Below are 24,298 nucleotides of genomic sequence, written 5' to 3'. Positions count from 1 at the left end.
ATCTCTGTCACAAGCGGCCGTTTTGAAAAGCCGAGGAAATGACACGCAACACAGTTAACGTGGGAGTGGGAGTGTCTCGTGTGGGTATCCGGGCTCAAGAATTTAAAAAAAAAGCCCCAAAACGAGAGCTGCGTCCGTTTAAACTTACACAGCAGTGATCAGAGTCTGCGACTCGGGGGGGGGGGGGAGGAAACAGATTTACATGCGCCCCGGACTGGAGTCGGGGGGTCAATATGCCAAAACGAAGAGTCAATACTGTGTGGGACGGTGTTGTGCACGGGACAGGGGAGGACTGGCTGGAGACTAAAACTGGTAGGAGGGTTTAAATCCCTTTAGTATTTAAAATCTGAACACTTCACCCCAAATCCCCACGCCCCGCTTCCCTGGCCCTGCTGTATAGAAGGTGTGTTTAATTGCTGTCGCTTTAAACTTCGAATCGGCTCCTTCGGTCTGGTGTTTATTGGCTCGTCTGTTATTGGGAGAGGGGTGCGGGGTTCTGGTGCCCCCTGGCGGTTCGTGGTTCTCATTGCAGTGGCCGCGGGACGCTTTAGGATTGATAGACACTCGGTTAGTTTAGAGAGAGAGAGAGAGAGAGATCGGGTTCTAAAATTGTAACATGAATTCTTTATTTTGTTAATTAAAGGATCGATGCATAGTCGTGACTTTACGGTCGTGTCTGTTATCGCCACTATTGTGGTAATAATAATAATAATAATACAGTATTATTATTGTAGAAATGTGAAACAATTCGTTTTATTTCAAATGTGCACTGACACATATATATATATATATATATATAAAAAAAGCTTAAATCACTCTGTGCTTTGAAATCAGCTCCTCGAGGCAAAAATATTGGTGGTGCACAGCCGTTTCTTTTTTTTAAAAAAAAATCTATCTGTCTGTCTGTCTGTCTGTCTGTCTGTATCTGTGTGTGTCTCTCTCTCTCTCTCTCTCTCCTACTTTTCAAAATTGCCATTTTTGCCTGGCCCAGTAGAAAATGTGCCAATTGACAAAGATTTTTTATTTCCTTTAGCATTCTTCACCCCAAAAATAAAAGTAGTTTTGAGTAAAACTCAGACCCAGTTCACTAAACAAATCATTCAATAACTCAAACAAAGGCTTTAAACCCACCACAGATTAAACAACAATGAAAAACCGTGTCCCTTATCGAGAAAAACTGACATGCATCTCCTCCCCTCGGCTGAATGATGCAGAGAAAGGAGTTGGTGGTCACAATGGTATGTGATATTCTCCACACTCGATCCCCCCGCTCTCTTAGGATCTGGTGATCTGTACAGATTCCTCCATGCAGGGGTGGTGGAGTCCTCCACCTGTAGCCTCTCTCGCCAATGTGTATCAATCAGGCAGGTTTTTTAAAATGTTGAAAATGCAACACTTTCACACGCATCCGATACATCTCTGTTTTTTTGTACCCCCCTGAACAGACCCTTATATCCTTCTCCAAACTTTAGGATCTGCCCCGGGGTATCAGTGGTCTGCCCTACTGCAGGTTCAACTTATTTCAACTTATTTCTTAGCAGACGCCCTTATCCAGGGCGACTTACAATCGTAAGCAAATACATTTCAAGTGTTACAATACAAGTAATACAATGAGAGCAAACAATACAATAACTTTTGTTCAAGTGTGACAAACCACAATTCAATAATACAGCAGATAATAGTGATAGTTACATCAGGATATGATTAAATAGTGATAGTTACATCAGGATGTGATTAAATACAAAGTACTACAGGTTAAACACTTGGCAGATTACAGTATTCTGAAGTACAGGATTAAATGCAGTAAAATAGGGGGCAGATAAGAGCAAAATAAAGCACATTTAAATGAAGGGTGATAGTGTCCCAGGATACAAACAGAGGAGTTCTACAGGTGCTGTTTGAAGAGGTGAGTCTTAAGGAGGCGCCGGAATGTGGTCAGGGACTGGGCAGTCCTGACATCTGTAGGAAGGTCATTCCACCACTGCGGAGCAAGGGTGGAGAAGGAGCGGGCTCTGGAGGCAGGGGAGCGTAGCGGAGGTAGAGCCAGTCTTCTAGTGCAGGCGGAGTGGAGAGGTCGAGTGGGGGTGTAGGGAGAGATGAGGGTCTGGAGGTAGCCGGGTGCAGTCTGGTCAAGGCATCTGTAGGCTAGTACAAGAGTCTTGAACTGGATGCGAGCGGTGATCGGGAGCCAGTGGAGCGAGCGGAGTCGTGGAGTAGCGTGGGCGGTAATACCTGTTTTTTAAAGTGTTGGGAATCTCAAGAATTAAAGTTGATTTTTACTTTTTGTAAATTGGTGCACCAGCTAGAAGAGTTTCAGGCAATTTGGGCAGTTGGGGAGGTGATGTGTTTGGTGGAAGATGATAATTTTAAAAAATGTGTTTGTAATTGTTGTAAAGGAGGGTTTTGCATGGACTTTTCTGCTATTTGTTTTGTAATTTTAATATCGTTTTGATTGAAATAAAGGATATTTAAAGATATCTCTCTCTCTATCTCTCTAGTTGTTTAATCCTGCAAGTCGACGCCCTGTGCGTGATGACGCACTCGCCGCGGGGCGGGCTGCGCGCCTCGTGCTCAAGTTAACGGTTTTTTCGTCGTTTTGTTTTTTAAATTTTTTAATCTTCGCTGAAATGGCGTCGAATAGAAACCGTTTTCACAACTATTTGTGCGAAGTAAAACACGGCGGAGTCGGAAGACGCAGGTGGCACGAAGAAGGTACATTTTTAAAACTTAAAAAAATTCCAATTATTAATATAATGTATTTCCCCCTCAGTGTTTTGTTTTTGGCGGGCTCCGCGCTGTAGTGGAATAATATTGTGCGTGTTTTGTTTTGTTTTCGCCTCAATTTTTTTTTTAAAATGTATTTATTAATCCAGATGGTTTCTTTTGAGACCGATGCCTCGTTTACAAGGAGCTCCTGTTCGACAATTAAAAATACAAACAACTCAATTAAATAATCGTGTGCGTCAAACTCAGTCAGCAGCCTACAAGAGCAAAAAAAACCAGTCATAAATTAAATGAGACGCGTTAATATGGACCTAAAGAAAAAAAAAAGTGTAAAATATACCTTCAATTTAAAGTTATAATTGTGTGTGTTACGATAAATCAACCGTTTTCCTAAACCTGTCGAACACTCTCGAGGTAATTTTGTACAGTAATTCGCTGGCGGCTCTCTAGCACAGTACCGGTGTGAGCCGCCGGGGGCGCTGTGTTTGGGAGCGTGTCTCAGCTGGACATGTCGAGCTGGATTCGCAACTCTATGGTGAGGTGGTGGGCGAGTGAACTGCGCATGCGCTCAGCTGTAAATCCTTGGCAGTCCCGTCAAGATCTCGTAACCGCCGACCTGGTTGTTTACGACAGGCGTCTGGACTGAAATAAATAAATAAATAGATACATAAATAAATTAAATTTCTGGGTTGCCCCGGGCATTTAAACAGCGATCGGCGGTTGTATGGCCATGGCGGACGAGGGGCGGCATTATAACGGTAAGCTTGGTTTTTGTTTAGTTTTTATTCTGTTAAAATGGAGTTTCTGTTTCGCACAGCAGATGGTGGCTGTTGTTCCAGGCGGGCCGGGGGGGGGGGGGATTTAATGGACTTTACAGGTTAGCTTCTGGGGAGTAATGGACTGTATATCACACGAACGAGAGAAATATAATGAAATGTGGGATTGGCGATTGATTTAATGAATTATTGCTGAGATCCACGGTCCGCACCCCCCCCCCACCTCAAACGCATCTGAAGCGCGGTGCGTGTTCGGCGGTGTTATAAATTGCACCCCACAGTCCACGCAAAACGCTGTGCCGAATATCGTGGCGTTATATATGATTCACTGGTGTCCGCCTCGCTTCCTTTCCGGTCATTTTAGACGAGGATTATAAAGATCTCTTGATCTGCCGTACCGTATAGCGCGTTTACTCTAAAGGTTCGCTTAATTAGATATCTTTGGATCTCTTGACTTTATTTAAACAGTTAGCGAACTGTAAACCACAATATCATTTTTTTTTTTGTATTGTTTCAAAATAATATATTTGATCAAGGATCGGTCGCTTTGTGTTTCTCCTAGACAAGAACGCGTGTATGAAGTTTTTAACCTATTCTGTTTCTTTTGAACAAACGTGATTATTTTGTTTTTCACCCGAGGCACGATCCTTGCACGACTGACACGCGTTGTAGATGTTAACTGGTTGCGTCCTAGCTCGTATTGCTTTTTAGCAGTATTATCATCATCATTTACTGTGAACGACTCTGTATTGAAATGCGAAGCTTGCATCGCTGCCCTGTAACACCTGTGTGAGTCGCCTTGGATAAAGCCGCCAGCCAGATTCGTTCACAGTATATATACAGGCTGTCTCTGTGCTCCCAGCCATATGTTGAGCATCAAGTCAAACTGAATGCATTGATTTTTAAAAAGGGTTTGGAAAGGATGCGTTTTACAGGAATCAAGGAGGACGGGGGTCCCCAGATACTGTGAATCTGCACTTTTATTTATCTATGTTAGAAGACAGACCTTCAGACAGGTTTGGATTAGCTGTAGGGACAGAGCCAGGAGTTGGAGAAACCAGGGGCCAGTTTCACACAGCACTGCCACCTAGCAAGATATTATTATTATTATTATTATTGTATTTGAGAGACCTTTATCCAAAGCGACTTACAGTTGTGTTCCAGGGCAGCACAGGGTTACAGTGCGAGCTTCCTATTTAAATACAGTGTAGTTTACAGCAAGTGCAAGTCATAATAACGCTACTAGAATGATCTGCGCTGCCACAGGTTAGGATTACAGCGAGTTATCTCTGCAGGGACAGATTAGCAGGGCAAGGATAGCGCATCAGCTGAGGATCCAGGGACGCGGCGCTGAGGTCAGGGGAGTCCAGCGCAGAGCAGGAGGGGCGGATCAGGAGAGCTGCAAGCGCAGTCTGAACAGGGGGAGGTTGTCTTGAGGAGCTCTGGGATTGATTTGTTTTTGCCCTGCTTGCCTCGCTCGATCTGTCTCTGTCTCTCTCTCTCTCTCACGGACGCTGCTGTTTCCCGTTTCCCTGCAGAGCACGATGACCGGGTGGGGGGGCCCGCGTTCCGCAGTAAGAAGGGGCGGGGGCCGTTCCGGGGCAGGATGTACAGCGAGCAGCCCCCCCGGCAGAGGCACCGTGGAGGGGTTGGGTGGGGGCCCGGCCCGAGAGCTCGGTTTGATGAAGATGAGGGGGGAGACGTCTCCATGAACGACACCTTGCAGGATTCCTCCCCCGGGTCGGGGCAGCGCAGATTGTGAGTACTGAGGCTGTGTGATTTATTATTATTATTATTATTATTATTATTATTATTATTATTATTATTATTATTAATTGTTAATTTAGTGTAGGCTTTTATCCAAAGAGTCTCGCAGAGACTAGGAGGGTGAACTCTGCATCATCAACAACTGCTGCTGCTGCTGCTGCTGCAGAGTCACTTCCAGTAGGAGCTCGTTTGTTTTACGTCTCATCTGAAGGACGGAGCACAAGGAGGTGAAGTGACTTGCTCAGGGTCACATGCACACACACACAGGGAGTCAGTGGCTGCTGCAGAGTCACTTCCAATAGGAGCTTGTTTGTTTTCCGTCTCATCTGAAGGATAGAAAGCGTTTGTCAGACGCGATGGAAAGTAGACTCCTGTTGCATTGCAGTTTAAACCCATTCAGGTGTAACGGCCGTTTGCTCAGGTTTTATTTATTTATTTTATCATTTTCTCCCAATTTTAGAATATCCAGTTATTTTTACGCTCTTAATGTGACCTAATCCCTAACTATTAAATAAGAACTCCATGGTGCTGAATTTAGAAATACTGAAAGAAAGTCCATGTCGGCGCTGTTTCTAACGCTTTCCCTTTTCCCTTTGTCTGTGTGTGTGTGTGCGTGCGTGCGTGTGTGTTCTCTGTGTGTTTGTGTGTTTGTGTGTGTGTGTGTTCTCTGCAGTAACCCGTACAGCGTCAGACCTAACCGGCGCGGGGAGGACCGCTTCGACAAGGACCGAGAGCGCGGGGGGGGCCAGCGTGGGCCCAGGGGCCCGGCCAACCGCAAGAGCTGGTTCAAAATCACAGTGAGTAACCCATCCGACACTTAGAAATACTGGAACAAACTGAACACAGTCTGCCGCTGTGCGTATTTAAGACACAATGGGAGGGCTTCCTCTCCTCCCTTATCGTGCGATTGTGTCTTTCAGATCCCTTGTGGAAAGAAATATGATAAGCCGTGGCTCATAGCAGCTCTACAGGGAGTGTGCTCGCTTCAGTTTACCCCTGTGCATGTAAGTATATCTCGCAGAGTTTCCACTTCACACAGTACAAAGCAATATATATATATATGTACAATTGTCTTCAAAAGCTTTTATTATTATCATTATTATTATTATTATTATTTTTTTCTTAGACACCCTTATCCAGGGCGACTTACAATTGTTACAAGATATCACATTATTTTTACATACAATTCCCCATTTATACAGTTGGGTTTTTACTGGAGCAATCTAGGTAAAGTACCTTGCTCAAGGGTACAGCAGCAGTGTCCCCCACCTGGGATTGAACCCACGACCCTCCGGTCAAGAGTCCAGAGCCCTGACCACTACTCCACACTGCTGCCCACTTGCAGACTTACAGTTGTGTTACAGGACAGCACAGGGTTACAATGCGAGCTTCATGCTTAAATACAGTGTAGTTTACACTAAGTGCAGTCGTGCATTTGAAATGCAATATGAACTAGGATGCCACAAGTTCAGTCTTGCACATAGAGTATTGAAGTAGGCTTAATGGAGTTTGGAGTTAGTGAGGGATGAGAAGAGAAAGTGATGAAATGGGGGTAGAACTGGTCAATTTAAAGTACAAATAAATAAAGTCAATGTAAAATCTCTTTCTGTTTGCTTCCCAGTTCCACTATGAGAAAAACAATGCCGTGTTCTTTGTGGAAGACGCAACGACTGCAAACGCGCTGAAAATGGTTTCGAGGAAGATCACAGACAAGGACAGCTACAAGGTATGTGTGTGTGATCACAGACAAGGACAGCTACAAGGTGTGTGTGTGTGATCAGACAAGGACAGCTACAAGGTGTGTGTGTGTGTGTGTGTGTGTGTGATCACAGACAAGGACAGCTACAAGGTGTGTGTGTGATCACAGACAAGGACAGCTACAAGGTGTGTGTGTGTGTGATCACAGACAAGGACAGCTACAAGGTGTGTGTGTGTGATCACAGACAAGGACAGCTACAAGGTGTGTGTGTGTGATCACAGACAAGGACAGCTACAAGGTGTGTGTGTGTGATCACAGACAAGGACAGCTACAAGGTGTGTGTGTGTGTGTGTGTGTGTGTGATCACAGACAAGGACAGCTACAAGGTGTGTGTGTGATCACAGACAAGGACAGCTACAAGGTGTGTGTGTGTGTGATCACAGACAAGGACAGCTACAAGGTGTGTGTGTGTGATCACAGACAAGGACAGCTACAAGGTGTGTGTGTGTGATCACAGACAAGGACAGCTACAAGGTGTGTGTGTGTGATCACAGACAAGGACAGCTACAAGGTGTGTGTGTGTGTGATCACAGACAAGGACAGCTACAAGGTGTGTGTGTGTGTGATCACAGACAAGGACAGCTACAAGGTGTGTGTGTGTGTGATCACAGACAAGGACAGCTACAAGGTGTGTGTGTGTGATCACAGACAAGGACAGCTACAAGGTGTGTCAGTGTGTGTGTGTGAGATCACAGATCATTTTTGTTTTTTTTCATTGTAGTTGAATAACTTTTGATGAGACGTTGTGTGGTTTTTTTTTATTTTATTTTTTATATAACCCATTGCTTCTGCCAGTTGCGTTTTGTGCCCCTCTGTCACAAGACAGTACAATCCCAGAGGGCTACATCCTTACAAAATAATGTCAGTCCAGTGAATGTGTAAGTTAGTAGTGATGATGTGGCGACAGCGGTCTCCTCTCCTCTGCTCTGTTCTAGGTTGTGGTCATAATAAACAGCTCGTCGTCGCCCCCCTCGTTTATCCAGAACGAACTCAAACCGGAGGAGCTGGAGCAGCTGAAGGTAAGAGGAGAGACCGGGATGCAGGCACACACACACACACTGAACCAGCGAGACTCCCAGCGCACAGCAGTGTGACCCAGACACCCCTGAGCTTGTCACCTGGACACACTGGGGGCTAATCAAGCTGCTAGCAGCAGAACCTGGCGCGGGTGACGCTGCTGTGGAACAGTGTGTTGATGGTCCTGGATCGTGTCGATGTACGGCTTGCAGGTGGCGCTACAGACTCATTGGTGTCAGGATGGCGTGAAAGGAGCTGTGCCGTGTCTCAAGTAGACAGACAGATTGATATAAAGGGTACAGATGGCCAGCTCAGCTCTAGGGTGGGTCGGCCTTTGATCAGTATTGAAGCTGTATTGTAGCTGTCTGTGAACTGTACTTTGCTGTAGAGAAAGCAGACAGACCGGTTTGGTTAGATTAACCCCCAAACCCCCCCCCCCCCCAGAGATGCAGTGAAATTGGCCCTGGGGGGGAGGAAACAAGACTTTAAAAAAGTTGTCTCTTCTCTCTCTCTCAGCAATGCATGAGCAAGCGTTTTGATGGCTCCCAGCAAGCACTGGATCTGAACAGCCTTCGCACTGACCCAGGTGAGTCACACCTGTCTTCCCAGCAGAGCTGGGCTCCGTTCCTCTGGGGTTGTGCAATCTGGAATGAATGGCGATTGCAAATTAGGGCTGAACCTTGACACACAGCGAGCGAGATTTGTAATTCTACCATCGAGTTGATCCGTTCCATCAGCTGTTAACAAAAAAGCTGTTCGAAAAGTGTTTCTTAATATGCATCTTGACTTAAAAATAGTGTTTATTCATTTTCAGCCTAGTCCTATAAACCGCTCCCCAGAAACGCGCGTGTCTCTCTTTCTCACCACAGATCTCGTGACGCACAATATAGACCTGGTTCTGAACCGGAGAAACTGCATGCAGGCTGTCAACAAAGTCATTGAGGAGAACATCCCTGAGGTAAGGGGAGCGGGGGTCCAGAGCCTGTGACGGAGCAGCCTGCAGCCCGGGGATCGCAGGGCTGCTGTGGGGTTGAGATTTAGATGGGGTGGGGTGGTTAAGCCATCCTGACCTCACGTTTTTAAAGCTGGGTAGATACATACAGAGGCGAGATTTATTCTGTTTTTATCTGTCGGTGCAACTTGAAAGTACTCAGTTTTGTGGTTTTGGAGTGTTGAAAACTTGCTTGTACAGATTTGTTTGTTTTCATGTGTAATTCATTTCTCTCTCTCTCTCTCTCTCTCCCTCCTCACTCCCTCTCTCTCTCTCCAGCTCGTCTCTCTGAACTTGAGCAATAACCGGCTGTACAGACTGGACGACCTCTCTGAGCTGGTGAACAAGGCTACCAAACTGAAGTCTTTGAACCTGTCCCGCAATGAGGTGAGTGGGGAGGGGGAGGGAGTCAAGGGCAAATGTGGTCATGTGGAATTCAATATGTTAACAAGGGACCATTATTCAGCAGCTTTCATTGGACTCTATGAAGCTGAGGGAGTTCATTCTATATAGAGGGAGTGGAATTCAATATGTTAGTAAGGGAACATTATTCAGCAGCTTTCACTGGACTCTATGAAGCTGAGGGAGTTCATTCTATATAGAGGGGGTGGAATTCAATATGTTAACAAGGGAACATTATTCAGCAGCTTTCACTGGACTCTATGAAGCTGAGGGAGTTCATTCTATATAGAGGGGGTGGAATTCAATATGTTAACAAGGGAACATTATTCAGCAGCTTTCATTGGACTCTATGAAGCTGAGGGAGTTCATTCTATATAGAGGGGGTGGAATTCAATATGTTAACAAGGGAACATTATTCAGCGATTCTGTCTTGCATTGTCAATCTTGTGTGTGCTTCTGCCTGCAGCTGAAGACGGAGCGAGAGCTGGACAAAATCAAAGGCTTCCAGCTGGAGGAGCTGTGGCTGGACAGGAACGCGCTGTGCGATTCCTTCAAAGACCACTCCACGTACATCAGGTGAGAGAGAGAGCGCCTTGATCCAGCAAGCAGCGGGGCTGACCAGTGCACTGACCCTCCCCTGAGCTGCTGCAGCCAGGAGGGAGGGGAGGGAGGGGGGGGGCAGCAGATGAACGATCCCCTGGCATTCCGGCCGCTTTTACTGTGAGCAGAGTCCGTTCTCACCCGAGCCTGTCTCCCCTGACCCTGGGTGTAGGACTGACCCTAGCTTACGAGGTAGGGTTTAAACTTGCTGTGTAATGTGGGAGTCTGAGTCCTGACGCTGTCACCGAGCCTGTCTGATTCCTGTCACCCAGCCTGTCTGATTCCTGACGCTGTCACCCAGCCTGTCTGATTCCTGTCACACAGCCTGTCTGATTCCTGACGCTGTCACCCAGCCTGTCTGATTCCTGTCACACAGCCTGTCTCCTCATTTTGGGGATGGTGGGGGTAGGCAGGCATTTTTGTAATGTTGTCTTTTTAAAAGGAGTAACTCGATTCTCACTGGCAAAGTTACAATCTGTGGAGAAATGTGAAAGTACTGCAGGGCTCTCTGTACACAGCACTGAATTTTATGCTGGCTGGTAAATCACCTGTGAATCATTGCTACTGAAACAAGTGTGTGTGTCAGATCATATTTAATTGTAATTGTTTTTATATGTAGAAATCACTAAACTGGAAAACCATTTTTTCCAGCAGCTCAGAAACCCAAACCTCATTTTTTATTAAATTCTGTCTGTTTTTATTTCTCCTATCGTTCTTTTGCTCTCAAATATTTCTTAAGTTGTTTTTTTAATTTTATTTGTGCAATTTCCCTGCAGTGCAAGTGAGTTCTTATCCTCTTTTCAGTAACCCCTCTGCAGTTTCACCCACTTCTGAAAGAAATGCAAATATGCATCTAGATTATACACACTCACACACACACACACACACAGTGTGTGTGTTTATACACAGACATGTTTTTATTATTTAATTCAATGTTAAACTCCTTCATGGGCAAAACTCTCTCGGGGGAGATTGAATCCAATTTCGGTGACCAGTTTTCAGCTCTTGACTCGCTTTTCCTGAATGAATAATATTCATTTTTAAAGCAGCTTTTTTTTTCTATAATTTTATTTTTTTTATTTATTTTTTGACGGGGGACTGAAATTCAAATCCTGAAAAAAAAAAAAACCCAAAAACCATCCTGACTTGGTTTTAAGCCAGCCGATTTTGGCGGAAAGCGGGGCCCGTGCCCCCTTGTGATTTGGCCAGTGAGGATGGCTGGTTAGCCAGTGACGGGTAAGATCCCTCAAGAAGGAGGGGGGGGACAACCTAAGACAGGCACAGCCGCGCAACTGGTCAAAAACACAGGGGGCTGAAGAGACGGACAGAGAGACAGACAGACAGAGACACTGCTGCCGGAGCCACGGTCCTGTACAGTTAAAATAAACAGCCCCAGAAGAGAGGGAGCAGAGGGAGGTCAGTGCTGTTCTCAGGACGTGCTGTTCAGTGTTGAAACGGGAGCTGCTTGTTTCAAATGACCTGAGAGTGTTTCTCAATGCTGTGGCAGGAAGCCCATTTCTACACTGCAGACTGGCGCTCTGCGAGAGAGAGAGAGAGAGAGAGAGAGAGAGAGTGTGTGTGTGTGTGTGTGTGGAGGCCTCATACCAACTTTTTAAAAGATTTTTTTTTTTTGAGAAGTAAGTTAACTTTTTTTAATATGTATATATACATAAGAAAACACAACTTTTTTTTTTTGCATACTTTTTTTTTTTACCAAAAAACAAATATTGTAGCCTTATAATTTCTGACCATTTGCCAGGACAACTTTTGTAAATTTGAGATCTATCTTTTAGGTGTGTGTCCTGGTTTTTTAAAAAAAAAAAAAAAAAAATCTTCAAATGGAATTCGCATTATCCAGTATTTATTTATTTTTGGTAACATACGTTATTTAGATTTGAATATCTTGCGCTATTGTGGTGGTTACGTGATCAGAGGATGGCTTCTCACTGAACCGCAGTGAAATGCAGTATTAATACTTTTTTTTTTTTCTTTTGTCCTCTTTCACTCAAACTTCTGCTTCTCTTCCAGTCCCTCCACCTTTTGTTTGCGTCACTGTGCAATCTTTCATACTTACAACTTCACCCGAAACTAACCAGCTAGCGTCCCTTCAGGCTGATCCCCTCCCCTCCCCTGCCCAGGCTAGCGTTCGCTCAGTGTCTGTGTTTGTGTTTCCCTGTCACTGCTCCTGTTGCGTTGTATCTCCGGGGGGGGGGGGGGGTGGGTGGGGGGGTTGACAGTGGTAAGTTTATCGGTTGCTTACAACAGGGATGGAAACAAGACTCCCATTGCAGAGCAGCATCAGCCAGCCCGGGTTTTACATTGCTCTTATCCAAAGCGACTTACAGAGACCGGGGGGGGGGTGAACGATGCTTCATCAGCAGCAACTGCTGCTGCAGTCACTTCCAATAGGACCTCGTTTTGTTTTAGGTCTCATCCAAAGGACGGAGCACAAGGAGGTTCAGTGACTTGCTCAGGGTCTCACACACACACACACACACACACAGGGAGTCAGTGGCTCAGCTGGGATTTGAACCTCCTGGTATCAAGTCCCTTTTCTTGAAGCTGTTCCAGGGTTTTGTTCCTGACCTAGGTACACACCTTTGAGCTGTTTGGCTTTACCTCTCCCCGGTGGCTGACTTTTTAAGCTGGTGCTGTAGCTGTGGCTTCCCATTTCCATCCCTGTCGCTGTAACTTCAATGTGTATCGATGCAGATGAGGAAGCTCCCATGTGAACTACTGGGGTCCCTGCCACAGCCCCACAATGTATATCAACTCCTCCTCCTCCTCCTCCTCCTCCTCCTCCTCCAGCAGCACTAGCTGCGCTCGGGCTCGGCTGGGTCCTTTTTTAAAGGTATCCTGCAGGGCTTCAGTGCCGCTGTCTTGTAGATCTGCAGCCTTGTTAGGTTGTGGAACTCTGCAGCTGACACCAGAGAATACATGTGACGTTTATTTTTGGGAGTTTTTTATTTTTTCATTTTGAATCTCAAAGTCTTGCAACTGTAGGACCAAAGTGTTAAGTTCTTTTTAACACTTTTTTTTGTAATGTTTGAACACGTTTTTAAGTTCGTGTGTTCTCGCCCCTTCATGAAGCAGGGAGTAGTTGTTTGAATTAGGAGTCCGATCCCTTCCGTGCTTTGCCGCTTCGGTTTCCAGCTGTCTTGCAACTGCAGGATTTATCCAAGGGGGTGCTAGACCAACTCCAAGGGGAGTTCAGATCATTACGACTCCCTGGTGTTCATTATGAACGAGAGACTGGGGAGTGGGATTGGTAGAACACCGACCTGTTGCCATGGTTTCATATGTGTTTTAAAAAAAAAAAAAAAAAAAAAAAAAAACCCAAGAGAAACGAAATGAGCTCTTCCACCCACACACAAGATCACAGGTAAGTGCTCTGATTTTAATTCACTTTACAAAAAGAACTCCAACATGGAAGAGAAAACAGAAAATAAAACAAGGCAAACGCATTCTGATGTAAATGCAATCTGAGGAATGCGTGCCTGTTTTTCACTCCTGGAAGGAACATTTTAATTTTATTCAGTTTTTATGATAGGGCTCTACAGATCTGCCTCGGATACAAAGATATATAGAGATAGATATATATATATAGATATTTAAGGAGAGGCAGCCCTGGGGTTCTCTTGACCTAGTTATTGCAAGTACCTTTCTGTGAAGAGAGCTGGACGTGGAGGAGAGGCAGGGAGGGGTGGGGTGCGAGGAGAGACGGGGAGGGATGCGGGGAGAGGGAGGAGAGACGGGGAGGGGTGCGAGGAGAGGTGGATGGGAGGAGAGACAGGGAGGGGAGGGGTGTGGGGAGAGACGGGAGGCAGGGAGGTGAGGGGTGGGAGGGGAGGCAGGGATTGGAGGGGTGTAATTAGTCAGGTCTGTATGTTGGTGTATGTGCATTGTCTATGACACTCTGTCCTTTTCTCTTTTGAATGTGTTTGACAGTGCCGTCCGTGAGAGGTTTTCCAAGCTGCTGAGATTGGTAAGAGCCTCTTACACTTTGCTAACTATCTATATGTATACATGTCGTATGTATAATATATATATATCACTGTTTTCAGGTTGGATTACAGGACAGTATTGTAGAAAGGCAGTGCTAAAACAGTATTAAATCTAAACCCCTCTGTGTTCAGTGTGGGGTCTGGGGGGGGCAGGCAGAGGGTGTTAAGTCATCCTAGAATAATGAAAACAAAAACCTGACCTCACGTTTTTAAAGCTGGGTAGATGCATACAGAGGCGAGATTTGTTCTGTTTTATCTGTCGGTTCAACTTGAAAGTACTCAGTGTTGTGGTTTTGAAGTGTTGAAAACTTGCCTGTACAGATTGTTTGTTTGTTTGTTTGTTTGTTTGTTTGTTTGTTTGTTTGTTTGTTTCCATGTGTAATTAATGTCTCTCTCGCTCGCACTCTCCCTCTCTCTCCTCTAAAGGATGGGCACATCCTCCCCCTTCCCATCGCCTTTGATGTTGAAGCCCCGACGACGCTCCCGCCTGGCAAGGTAACCCCGCCTGTCCTCTCAGCAGCGCTGAGACCAGCTCTTCCAAACCCTAACCCTAACCCCGCCTGTCCTCTCAGCAGCTCTTCCAAACCCTAACCCTAACCCCGCCTGTCCTCTCAGCAGCGTGGGTGTGGGTTCTGATTGAGCCTGGAGTGGGTTCTGATCCCTGGCTGATTCCAGTTTTTTTCCCTTTTTCAGGGCAGTTACTTCGGCTCCGATGACATCAAGAGCTTGATCCTGCGCTTCTTGCAGCAGTAAGTTCATTCCACACTGAGGCAGCGAATCCCTGCGTTGAGAAGCAGAGCAGCTTTGACCAAGGAGGCTGGAAGCCTGCAGATAATCTGATCTGTCAAACTGCACTTACTGCTTAGAAATAATATACTCCACTCTCCGCGCACCAGCGACCCCTGTGGTCTGGCCGGGCGCCTGCGGGCTTGCCTGTAAGCTGCACAGAGCTGCGTTGTCCTCCGACGCTGTAGCTCTGAGGCGGCTGCACGGTGAGTCTGCAGCGTGTGAAGAAGCTGACGGCACACGCTTCGGAGGACAGCGTGTGTTCATCTTCGCCACTCCCGAGTCAGCACAGGGGTGGTAGCGGGGAGCTGAGCCTACAAATAATCCGATATGCCAAATTGGGAGAAAATTAAAAAACATAATTGTCAATTCTACTAAATAAAGTAAAAATGTTGAAGTGTGTTAGTCCCAGTAACAAGTTGTACGTCTTTCACGAGCTCTTCGCAGGGTCAGCGGTACACCCCCCCGCCTCTGTCAGGCTGGCAGAGGAGGGGATCAGGGCTTCAGGCTAGCAGCTGTTGACTGCTCCCTCCCTCCTCCCTCCTCTCTCCCGCAGGTATTACAGCGTGTATGACTCTGCGGACAGGCAGCCTCTGCTGGACGCCTATCACGATGGGGCCAGCTTCTCCCTCACTGTGCCCTTCACCACGCAGAACCCCTCCAGGTAACCCCCCGCCCCTCGCACTGGCTCTGCTGAAACTGAGAGGACCTGGTCTCGAGAGCAGCGATGCTGTTACCCTGCCCCAAAACCACCCGCCACGATTTGTGAAAGGGTTTAAATACCCTTTTAAATACCTGTTTGGTTTTTTTTTTCTTAATATTTAAAATGAAAATAAATCGAATAGACTTCTTGTGGGACGGGGTTGGTCTGATTTGCTTGTGTCTCTCAGTTCAGTTCAGTTCAATTCAAACTGGCTTTATTGTCTCGACAATAAACAGAAAAAAGAATTGTGTTGCCAAAGCACATACGTGGCACAAACAACTAAAATATATAAAGACAGAGAAAACATATCTTAATACTAACCGTCTCTCTCTCTCTCTCTCTCTCTCGCTCTCTCTCTCTCTCTCTCTCTCTCTCTTGCTCTTTCTCTCGCTCTCTCTTTCTCTCAGGAGCAGTCTGGGGGAGTATCAGAAAGACAGCCGGAATGTGAAGAAACTGAGCAACCCTGGTAAGAGAGCCAGCGCCTCAAAATAAATAATAAACAAATTAAAAAAATAAAAAAAAACACCAGACCAAATGATTACAGAAAATACATCTTTATAAAAAGAGACAAACTATTGAAATAAAACTGACGCATATGAAGATACTACTTTGCACACACACACGGGTGATTGTGAGGGAGTTTGTCAGTGTGTGGGGAGCAGATAGCCCCTGGTGGAGTCTGGTTTAAACACTGAGGTATTACTGGAGCCTGTCTGCCTCATGACACTGTCTGATATATATCCTCTCTCTCTCTCTCTCTCTCTGATCTCTCTCCTCTCTCAGCGGCTCGGTTTCGTCTGTTGAAGCACACGAGGCTCATGGTGGTGGCTTTCCTGAACGAGCTCCCCAAGACGCAACACGACGTCAGCTCCTTCGTGGTGGACGTGAGCGCGTGCACTGTGAGTACGGGAGGGGGGGTGAGCGTACGGGGAGCAGGGGGGTGAGAGTACGGGTGGGGGCGAGAGAGAGTACAGGGAGTGGGGGGGAGGGGGGGTGAGCGTACGGGGAGCAGGGGGGTGAGAGTACAGGGAGCGGGGGGGGGTGAGAGTACAGGGAGCAGGGGGAGGGGGGTGTCTCATGGAGAGTGGATTCATGAATTGTGTTGTTTTTGTTTCAGAACACTCTGCTGAGTTTTACAGTCGCTGGAGTGTTTAAAGAAGGTAGGTGTTTATTCTGTGTGTAGAAAGTAGAGCTCCACAGGAAAGAGGGCTTTTTAAACACGGAGAAGCATGAACACACCGGCAAGGATTACAACACCTCAAGGACATCTCGTGGTTAAACATTGAGCAAAATACTGGGGGGGGTGTTTTAATAACTGTCAGAACTGCAATTTGTTTTATAAATATTGTAACTTTGTTCAGAACTGATATATATATATATATATATATAGCTTTGTTCATAACAACTGCAGACTCTGTTGGTGTGAAGGTGGTTTGTATGGAAGTCAGTGGGAGGTGCGGGTCAGTGACGTGTCTCTCCTCCTCCACAGTGGACGGCAAGGCTCGGGACTCGGTGAGGGCCTTCTCGAGGGTGTTTGTCACAGTGCCTGCTGGGAACACGGGGTGAGTCTCGCACCTGCTGGGGGTGGGGTGGGGGGCAGTGCCGTGAGTTTCCTGTCCTAGTCTGACCCTTCCCTGCTGTCTGCAGGCTCTGCATTGTGAATGACGAGCTGTTTGTTCGCAACGCCTCGACGGAGGAGATCCGCAGAGCCTTCGCCACGCCGGCCCCCACCCCCTCCAGCAGCCCCGTGCCCAGCCTGTCCGCCCCGCAGCAGGAGATGCTCTCCGCATTCTCACTGCAGTCCGGCATGAACCTGGAGTGGACGCAGAAGTGAGTGAGCCACCGTCTGAGAGGGGGCAAGGGGGGGAGGCTGTGAGGGGGACGGGGAGGGGAGAGTGTGGGGGGGGGAAAAGAGTGTGTGTGAGGGGGGCAGGGGGAGTCTGTGAGGGGTACAGAGGGTCTGAGGGGGCTGGGGGGAGAGTCTGTGAGGGGTACGGGGAGGGGAGAGTGTGAGGGGGCTGGGGGGAGAGACTGTGAGGGGTACGGGACTCGCATGTGTGTGCGCGAGTGGTAGAATGATCCAGTCTTGTCTCCCCTCTCTCTCTCTCCTCTTCTCTTTCTCTCTCCCCCCTCTTCTCTTTCTCTCTCCCCCCTCTTCTCTCTCTCTCTTTCTCTTCTCTCATGCTGTGTTTTTCTGTTACAGGTGTCTCCAGGATAACGAGTGGGATTTTAACAGGGCAGCACAGATCTTCACACAGCTGAAGGTAGGTTTGCCTCCGCGTGTCATTTCTCTATACTGTTCTGACCCCGTTGTCTTTTTATTTTGCTAATTTATTTGCTTGTGTCGCTCTCCTCTCCCCAGGCGGAAGGCAAGATCCCAGATGTTGCTTTCGTAAAGTGAGACGAGGATCTGGCGAGGCGACGGCCGAGAGGCGGGTGGAGATCGGGATAGACGGGGCGGCCCTGAGACTCTTTGTTCATCCAGACACAAACTTGATTTAATCCTTCTGAGCTTTCTGACTCTGAACTCTCACCCCCCTCTCTTCTGTTAACACAATGTGAGATTTATTCCTGATTTTAGACCTCCGCATCGGCACAAGCCCTCGTTTCTGGAGCTCTGGTGTGTCTCTCTTGATATAGTTGTACATTGTTGTTATTATTAAAGTCCAAAGCCTTTTTTTTGTTAAGCCTCTTGTTTTTTGATTTTGTTTCATCTTTTATTTAAACCAGAAGTGGGGGATAAGACCCTCCTGAAGTCAAGAGCAGCTGTCAGTGATACAGAATGAATCGTTTTTATCGCAGGAGTGTCCGAAGGGTTTGCGTACGCATCGTAATCTTTCTTTTGCGTGTGATTTTTATTTTTACTACACGATTACTGAGATCTCTTGCGCAGTCTAACCCTGCTGTGGATACAGTAGACTGTGGCTGATCCAGGCTAGGCCAGTCGAAAAACATGATCCAGTATAATTAGGGCTTGAAGCTCTTTAACGAGGGGGGGGGGGGGGGAGCCCCCGAAGACCTTTAGAAAATTGGTAGTGTTTTATTTTTTTTATTTTTTATTGGCCTGAAAAGTGTTTTTGTAAGGATTGTGTCCCTCAATCAGTCCGATACTGCTGTGTTTGTCTGTTTGGGGCGGGACTGTGTGAAGCAGGTAGAAATATTAATTAAATACAAACTTGAGAGTGCAGGCGGGCGCGTGCAGAATTCTCTACAGAGACGGAATCGCACTGTTTTGATGGGTTCATGTTTGTCATGTCACGTTTCCAGCAGTACGGTTTTAATCCACGTCGTCACGATGCTCCCCTGGACAGAATCGGCCGTCGCGATTCACAATCACGTCACTCGTTGATTTAAAATCGATTCATTTGTGATTTAAAAAAAAGAAAAATCCTGACCCGTCTTAGTACCCCGGAATTACGGGCCCAGTTGGCAAGCCTGCATGAGGCTGTGAGGTCCAGTGGTTAAAGAAAAGGGCTTGTAACCTGGAGGACCCTGGTTCAAATCCCGACTGAGTCACTCTGCAGCTGATGCATAGTTCACACACCCTAGCCTCTGTAAGCCTTGGATAAAGCTGTCTGCTGAATAAACAATTATTATTATTATAAATATGCCATATGGGTAAGACTTCAAAGAAGGGGAGGGAGAGTTTTGCCAGAATACACTAAATGTTTTTTTTTTTAGTTTTTCTTAAGAACATCAGAAAGTTTCCAAACGAGAGGAGGCCCCATTCAGCCCATCTTGCTCGTTTGGTTGTTAGTAGCTTATTGATCCCAGAATCTCGTGTGCGTGATTCTGGGATCTTAAAGCAGAAAGTTGTTTATCTGAGGTTTACATGCATGTGCCGTCAGATTACGAGCGTGTCCAAAAAAAGAATGCATTTGAACTCGCAGAAGAGCAGCGAGTAACGCAACCCGGGAAGTGACTGGGCACGAAACGCTGCAGATGGATTCAGGCGGTTTCAATTTCGTTTTGGCTTTGACATGGTCCTTACCAAGATGGCTGCCGTCTTGTGGCAGGCGGGGTTGTTGAAACGCCAGCGTTGACCTTACCAAAATGGGGCCTGTCTTGTGAGTTTATCTGTGAGGGGGAAGGATAATTAACCTACAAACAAAGATGTATATGAATAACAACAAATATGAGCCAGATTCTGTTAAAAAAACATCAATAGTATAAAGTCCAGTTAAAAAGAGAACTCGGGGGGGGGGGTAATTTTTTTGACCTCCTCAATATGGCGCCGGGTGGCTTCCACCGGCCACCTCCCTCCCGTCCGCGTCATGACGTCAAGACGCAGCAGCGCCGTCAGCCTCTACGAATGAAAACAATAAACATCCAGAAAGAAGGTCGGGTTCGTGTTTATCTTCTCCCTGCTTCCGAACCAGAACCCGAACCCGAGAAAACTTGAGATAATAATTAAAACATTTTAACAACAAAAGACTACAACAGAAAACCTGTTTGTTTTTTTTTCTTTAACTTCGTAGCCCCGCCGCCGGATGATAGTCTAAAACCAAAACAACAGCCCGCTTCAGTTGGTACTTGTTGTTGTTGATGTTATGCGGCTGCGAGCGGCCCCTTTCCCGTCCTCCTCTCCTGCCTCTCGGTCGCTGCCTCCCCCATGTCCCGCTGGCTCTTCCCCTGGTCCGCTTCCATCAAGAAGCGAGCCTGCCGGTACCTGCTGCAGCACTACCTGGGGCACTTCCTGCAGGAGCGGCTGAGCCTGGAGCAGCTCAGCGTGGATCTTTACAACGGGAGCGGCGTCCTGCGAGACATCCACCTGGACGCGTGGGTAAGCGAGCCGCGACCACATCCACGCAGTATCAAACACAGAGCCGGCATAATCACACTGATAATAACTGACATCCACCTGCACGCGTGGGTAAGAGAGCCGCGACCACCTCCACGCAGTATTAAACACAGAGCCGGCATAATCACACTGATAATAACTGACATCCACCTGGACGCGTGGGTAAGCGAGCCGCGACCACATCCACGCAGTATCAAACACAGAGCCGGCATAATCACACTGATAATAACTGACATCCACCTGCACGCGTGGGTAAGAGAGCCGCGACCACCTCCACGCAATATTAAACACAGAGCCGGCATAATCACACTGATAATAACTGACATCCACCTGGACGCGTGGGTAAGCGAGCCGCGACCACATCCACGCAGTATCAAACACAGAGCCGGCATAATCACACTGATAATAACTGACATCCACCTGGACGCGTGGGTAAGCGAGCCGCGACCACATCCACGCAGTATCAAACACAGAGCCGACATAATCACACTGATAATAACTGACATCCACCTGCACGCGTGGGTAAGAGAGCCGCGACCACCTCCACGCAATATTAAACACAGAGCCGGCATAATCACACTGATAATAACTGACATCCACCTGCACGCGTGGGTAAGCGAGCCGCGACCACATCCACGCAGTATTAAACACAGAGCCGGCATAATCACACTGATAATAACTGACATCCACCTGCACGCGTGGGTAAGCGAGCCGCGACCACATCCACGCAATATTAAACACAGAGCCGGCATAATCACACTGATAATAACTGACATCCACCTGCACGCGTGGGTAAGCGAGCCGCGACCACCTCCACGCAGTATCAAACACAGAGCCGACATAATCACACTGATAATAACTGACATCCACCTGGACGCGTGGGTAAGCGAGCCGCGACCACCTCCACGCAATATTAAACACAGAGCCGGCATAATCACACTGATAATAACTGACATCCACCTGGACGCGTGGGTAAGCGAGCCGCGACCACATCCACGCAGTATTAAACACAGAGCCGGCATAATCACACTGATAATAACTGACATCCACCTGCACGCGTGGGTAAGCGAGCCGCGACCACATCCACGCAATATTAAACACAGAGCCGGCATAATCACACTGATAATAACTGACATCCACCTGCACGCGTGGGTAAGAGAGCCGCGACCACCTCCACGCAATATTAAACACAGAGCTGTCATAATCACACTGATAATAACTGACATCCACCTGGACGCGTGGGTAAGAGAGCCGCGACCACATCCACGCAGTATCAAACACAGAGCCGGCATAATCACACTGATAATAACTGACATCCACCTGCACGCGTGGGTAAGAGAGCCGCGACCACCTCCACGCAGTATTAAACACAGAGCCGGCATAATCACACTGATAATAACTGACATCCACCTGGACGCGTGGGTAAGAGAGCCGCGACCACATCCACGCAGTATTAAACACAGAGCCGGCATAATCACACTGATAATAACTGACATCCACCTGGACGCGTGGGTAAGCGAGCCGCGACCACATCCACGCAATATCAAACACAGAGCCGGCATAATCACACTGATAATAACTGACATCCACCTGCACGCGTGGGTAAGAGAGCCGCGACCACCTCCACGCAGTATTAAACACAGAGCCGGCATAATCACACTGATAATAACTGACATCCACCTGCACGCGTGGGTAAGAGAGCCGCGACCACCTCCACGCAGTATTAAACACAGAGCCGGCATAATCACACTGATAATAACTGACATCCACCTGGACGCGTGGGTAAGAGAGCCGCGACCACATCCACGCAGTATTAAACACAGAGCCGGCATAATCACACTGATAATAACTGACATCCACCTGGACGCGTGGGTAAGCGAGCCGCGACCACCTCCACGCAATATCAAACACAGAGCCGGCATAATCACACTGATAATAACTGACATCCACCTGCACGCGTGGGTAAGCGAACTGTAGTAATAATACTAATACAACGACTTCATCATCATCTTCATCATCATCACCGGAAGCAGCGTCTCTCTTTCTAAATGAATCTTGTGACCTGTCAGCTGTGTGTTTTGAAATGTTACATTATTTTAAAGGCCTGCTCTACTAAATGAAACTCAAACTGAAACCAGACTCCAGGGTATTCCTGTCCACGGGTTCAGCCTCTCTCTCTCACGCCACTCATCAAGCAGTTCAGCAGCGTGCCCATTTATTACATCTCTCTCTCTCTCCCTCTCTCTCTCTCTCCCATCCTCCCTCTCCCATCCTCCCTCTCTCTCCACTCTGTGTGTCTCTCTCCTCTCCCCCCTCCTCCCCCTCCTCCCCCTCTTCTCTCCCCCCTTCCTCCCCCTCCTCCCCCTCTTCTCTCCCCCCTCCTCCCCCTCTTCTCTCCCCCTCTTCTCTCTCTCTCCCTCCCTGCTCCTCTCTCCTCTTCCTCTCTACCTCTCCTCCTCCCCCTCCTCTCCTCACCTCTCTCCCCCTCTTTCTCTCTCTCTCCCTCTCCCCCCTCTCCCTCATCTCCTCTTCCTCCTCTCCTCTCCCCTCCCCTCCTCTCTCTCCCTCTCTCTCCCTCCTCTCCTCTCTCCCCCTCCTCTCCTCTCCTCTCTCCCCCTCCTCACCTCTCTCCCTCTCTCTCTCCCCTCTCCCTCTCCCTCATCTCCTCTCCTCTCTCCTCTCCTCTCCCCCTCCTCTCCTCTCTCCTCTCCCCTCTCCTCTCCTCTCTCCCCTCCTCTCCTCACCTCTCTCCTCTCCCCTCCTCTCCTCACCTCTCTCCTCTCCCCTCTCCTCTCCCCTCTCCTCTCCTCTCTCCCCTCCTCTCCTCACCTCTCTCCTCTCCCCTCTCCTCTCCCCTCTCCTCTCCTCTCTCCCCTCCTCTCCTCACCTCTCTCCCCCTCCTCTCCTCACCTTTCTCCCCCTCCTCTCCTCTCTCTCCTCCTCTCCTCACCTCTCTCCCCCTCCTCTCCTCACCTCTCTCCCCTCCTCTCCTCACCTCTCTCCCCCTCCTCTCCTCACCTCTCTCCCCTCCTCTCCTCACCTCTCTCCCTCTCCCTCTCCCTCTCCCTCATCTCCTCTTCCTCCTCTCCTCTCTCCTCTCCCCTCTCCTCTCCTCTCTCCCCCTCCTCTCCTCTCTCCTCTCCCCTCTCCTCTCCTCTCTCCCCTCCTCTCCTCACCTCTCTCCCCCTCCTCTCCTCTCCTCACCTCTCTCCCCTCCTCTCCTCACCTCTCTCCCTCATCTCCTCTTCCTCCTCTCCTCTCCCTCCCCTCTCCCTCCTCTCCTCTCCCCCTCCTCTCCCTCCTCTCCTCTCCCACCTCTCTCCCTCTCCCTCATCTCCTCTCCCCCTCTCCTCTCCCCCTCCTCTCTCTCCTCTCCCTCCTCTCCTCTCTCCCCTCTCTCCCTCATCTCCTCTCCCTCCTCTCCTCTCCCCCCTCTCTCCCCTCTCTCTCTCATCTCCTCTCCCCCTCTCCTCTCCCCCCTCTCCCCCCTCCTCTCTCTCCCCTCTCTCTCTCATCTCCTCTCTCTCCTCTCTCCTCTCTCCCCTCTCCTCTCCCCCCTCTCCCCCCTCCTCTCCCCCTCTCCCCTCCTCAGTCAGTCAATGAGTTGTTGGAGTCGATGGGGGCTCCTCTGGAGTTGGTGGACGGGTTCGTGGGCAGCATCTCCGTGTCGATCCCGTGGGCGGCGCTGGTCACTGAGAACTGCACCGTGGAGATCAGCGGCCTGCAGCTCACCTGCCGGCCCAAGTACCGCACCAGTAAGTACTGCCCACTGGGACCAGTACACAGCAGCATGCCACCCAGAGAACAGCTGATCTGATTCATGAAACCCCCTCAGGACCTTCTGCAGCTCACAAGCTATGGAGAGGTTCAGTGTGTGTGTGTGTGTGTGTGTGTGTGTGTGTGTGTGTCGCAGTGTGTGTGTGTGTCTGTGTGTGTGTCGCAGAGTGTGTCTGTGTGTGTGTGTGTGT

At 48.3% G+C, this 24,298-nt stretch overlaps 2 protein-coding genes across 3 annotated transcripts in view; both read left to right on the top strand.

Annotated features, from left to right (window-relative positions):
- The first annotated feature begins 163 nt into the window (after positions 1–163).
- Positions 164–18,216, top strand: nxf1b (nuclear RNA export factor 1b). Of its 2 annotated transcripts, none has more exons than XM_059020451.1 (21): positions 164–312; positions 5,039–5,258; positions 5,941–6,064; positions 6,188–6,271; positions 6,889–6,993; positions 7,962–8,045; positions 8,560–8,629; positions 8,913–9,001; positions 9,314–9,421; positions 9,903–10,012; positions 13,985–14,021; positions 14,467–14,535; positions 14,734–14,789; positions 15,383–15,490; positions 15,937–15,995; positions 16,313–16,428; positions 16,647–16,689; positions 17,019–17,091; positions 17,177–17,359; positions 17,733–17,793; positions 17,892–18,216. In XM_059020451.1, exons 1-21 carry the CDS (start codon positions 234–236, stop codon positions 17,928–17,930), a joined length of 1,917 nt encoding a protein of 638 aa, XP_058876434.1. In that variant the 5' UTR covers positions 164–233; the 3' UTR covers positions 17,931–18,216. The 2 variants fall into 2 exon arrangements, with proteins under 2 accessions (XP_058876434.1, XP_058876435.1); XM_059020452.1 differs by lacking the exon at positions 164–312 and adding an exon at positions 3,297–3,482.
- Positions 18,217–19,825: 1,609 nt separating this feature from the next.
- Positions 19,826–24,298, top strand: part of LOC131730374 (autophagy-related protein 2 homolog A-like) — a 34,907-nt gene continuing 30,434 nt past the window's right edge. Inside the window, 2 exon segments of the mRNA XM_059020453.1 lie at positions 19,826–20,312; positions 23,923–24,085. Of these exon segments, the coding sequence (XP_058876436.1) occupies positions 20,142–20,312; positions 23,923–24,085 (334 nt within the window). The 5' untranslated portion in view covers positions 19,826–20,141.

This window comes from Acipenser ruthenus, unplaced genomic scaffold (genome assembly GCF_902713425.1).
Source record: "Acipenser ruthenus unplaced genomic scaffold, fAciRut3.2 maternal haplotype, whole genome shotgun sequence".
Classification (NCBI taxonomy): domain Eukaryota; kingdom Metazoa; phylum Chordata; class Actinopteri; order Acipenseriformes; family Acipenseridae; genus Acipenser; species Acipenser ruthenus.
This window is presented reverse-complemented; position numbering and strand designations above follow the sequence as displayed.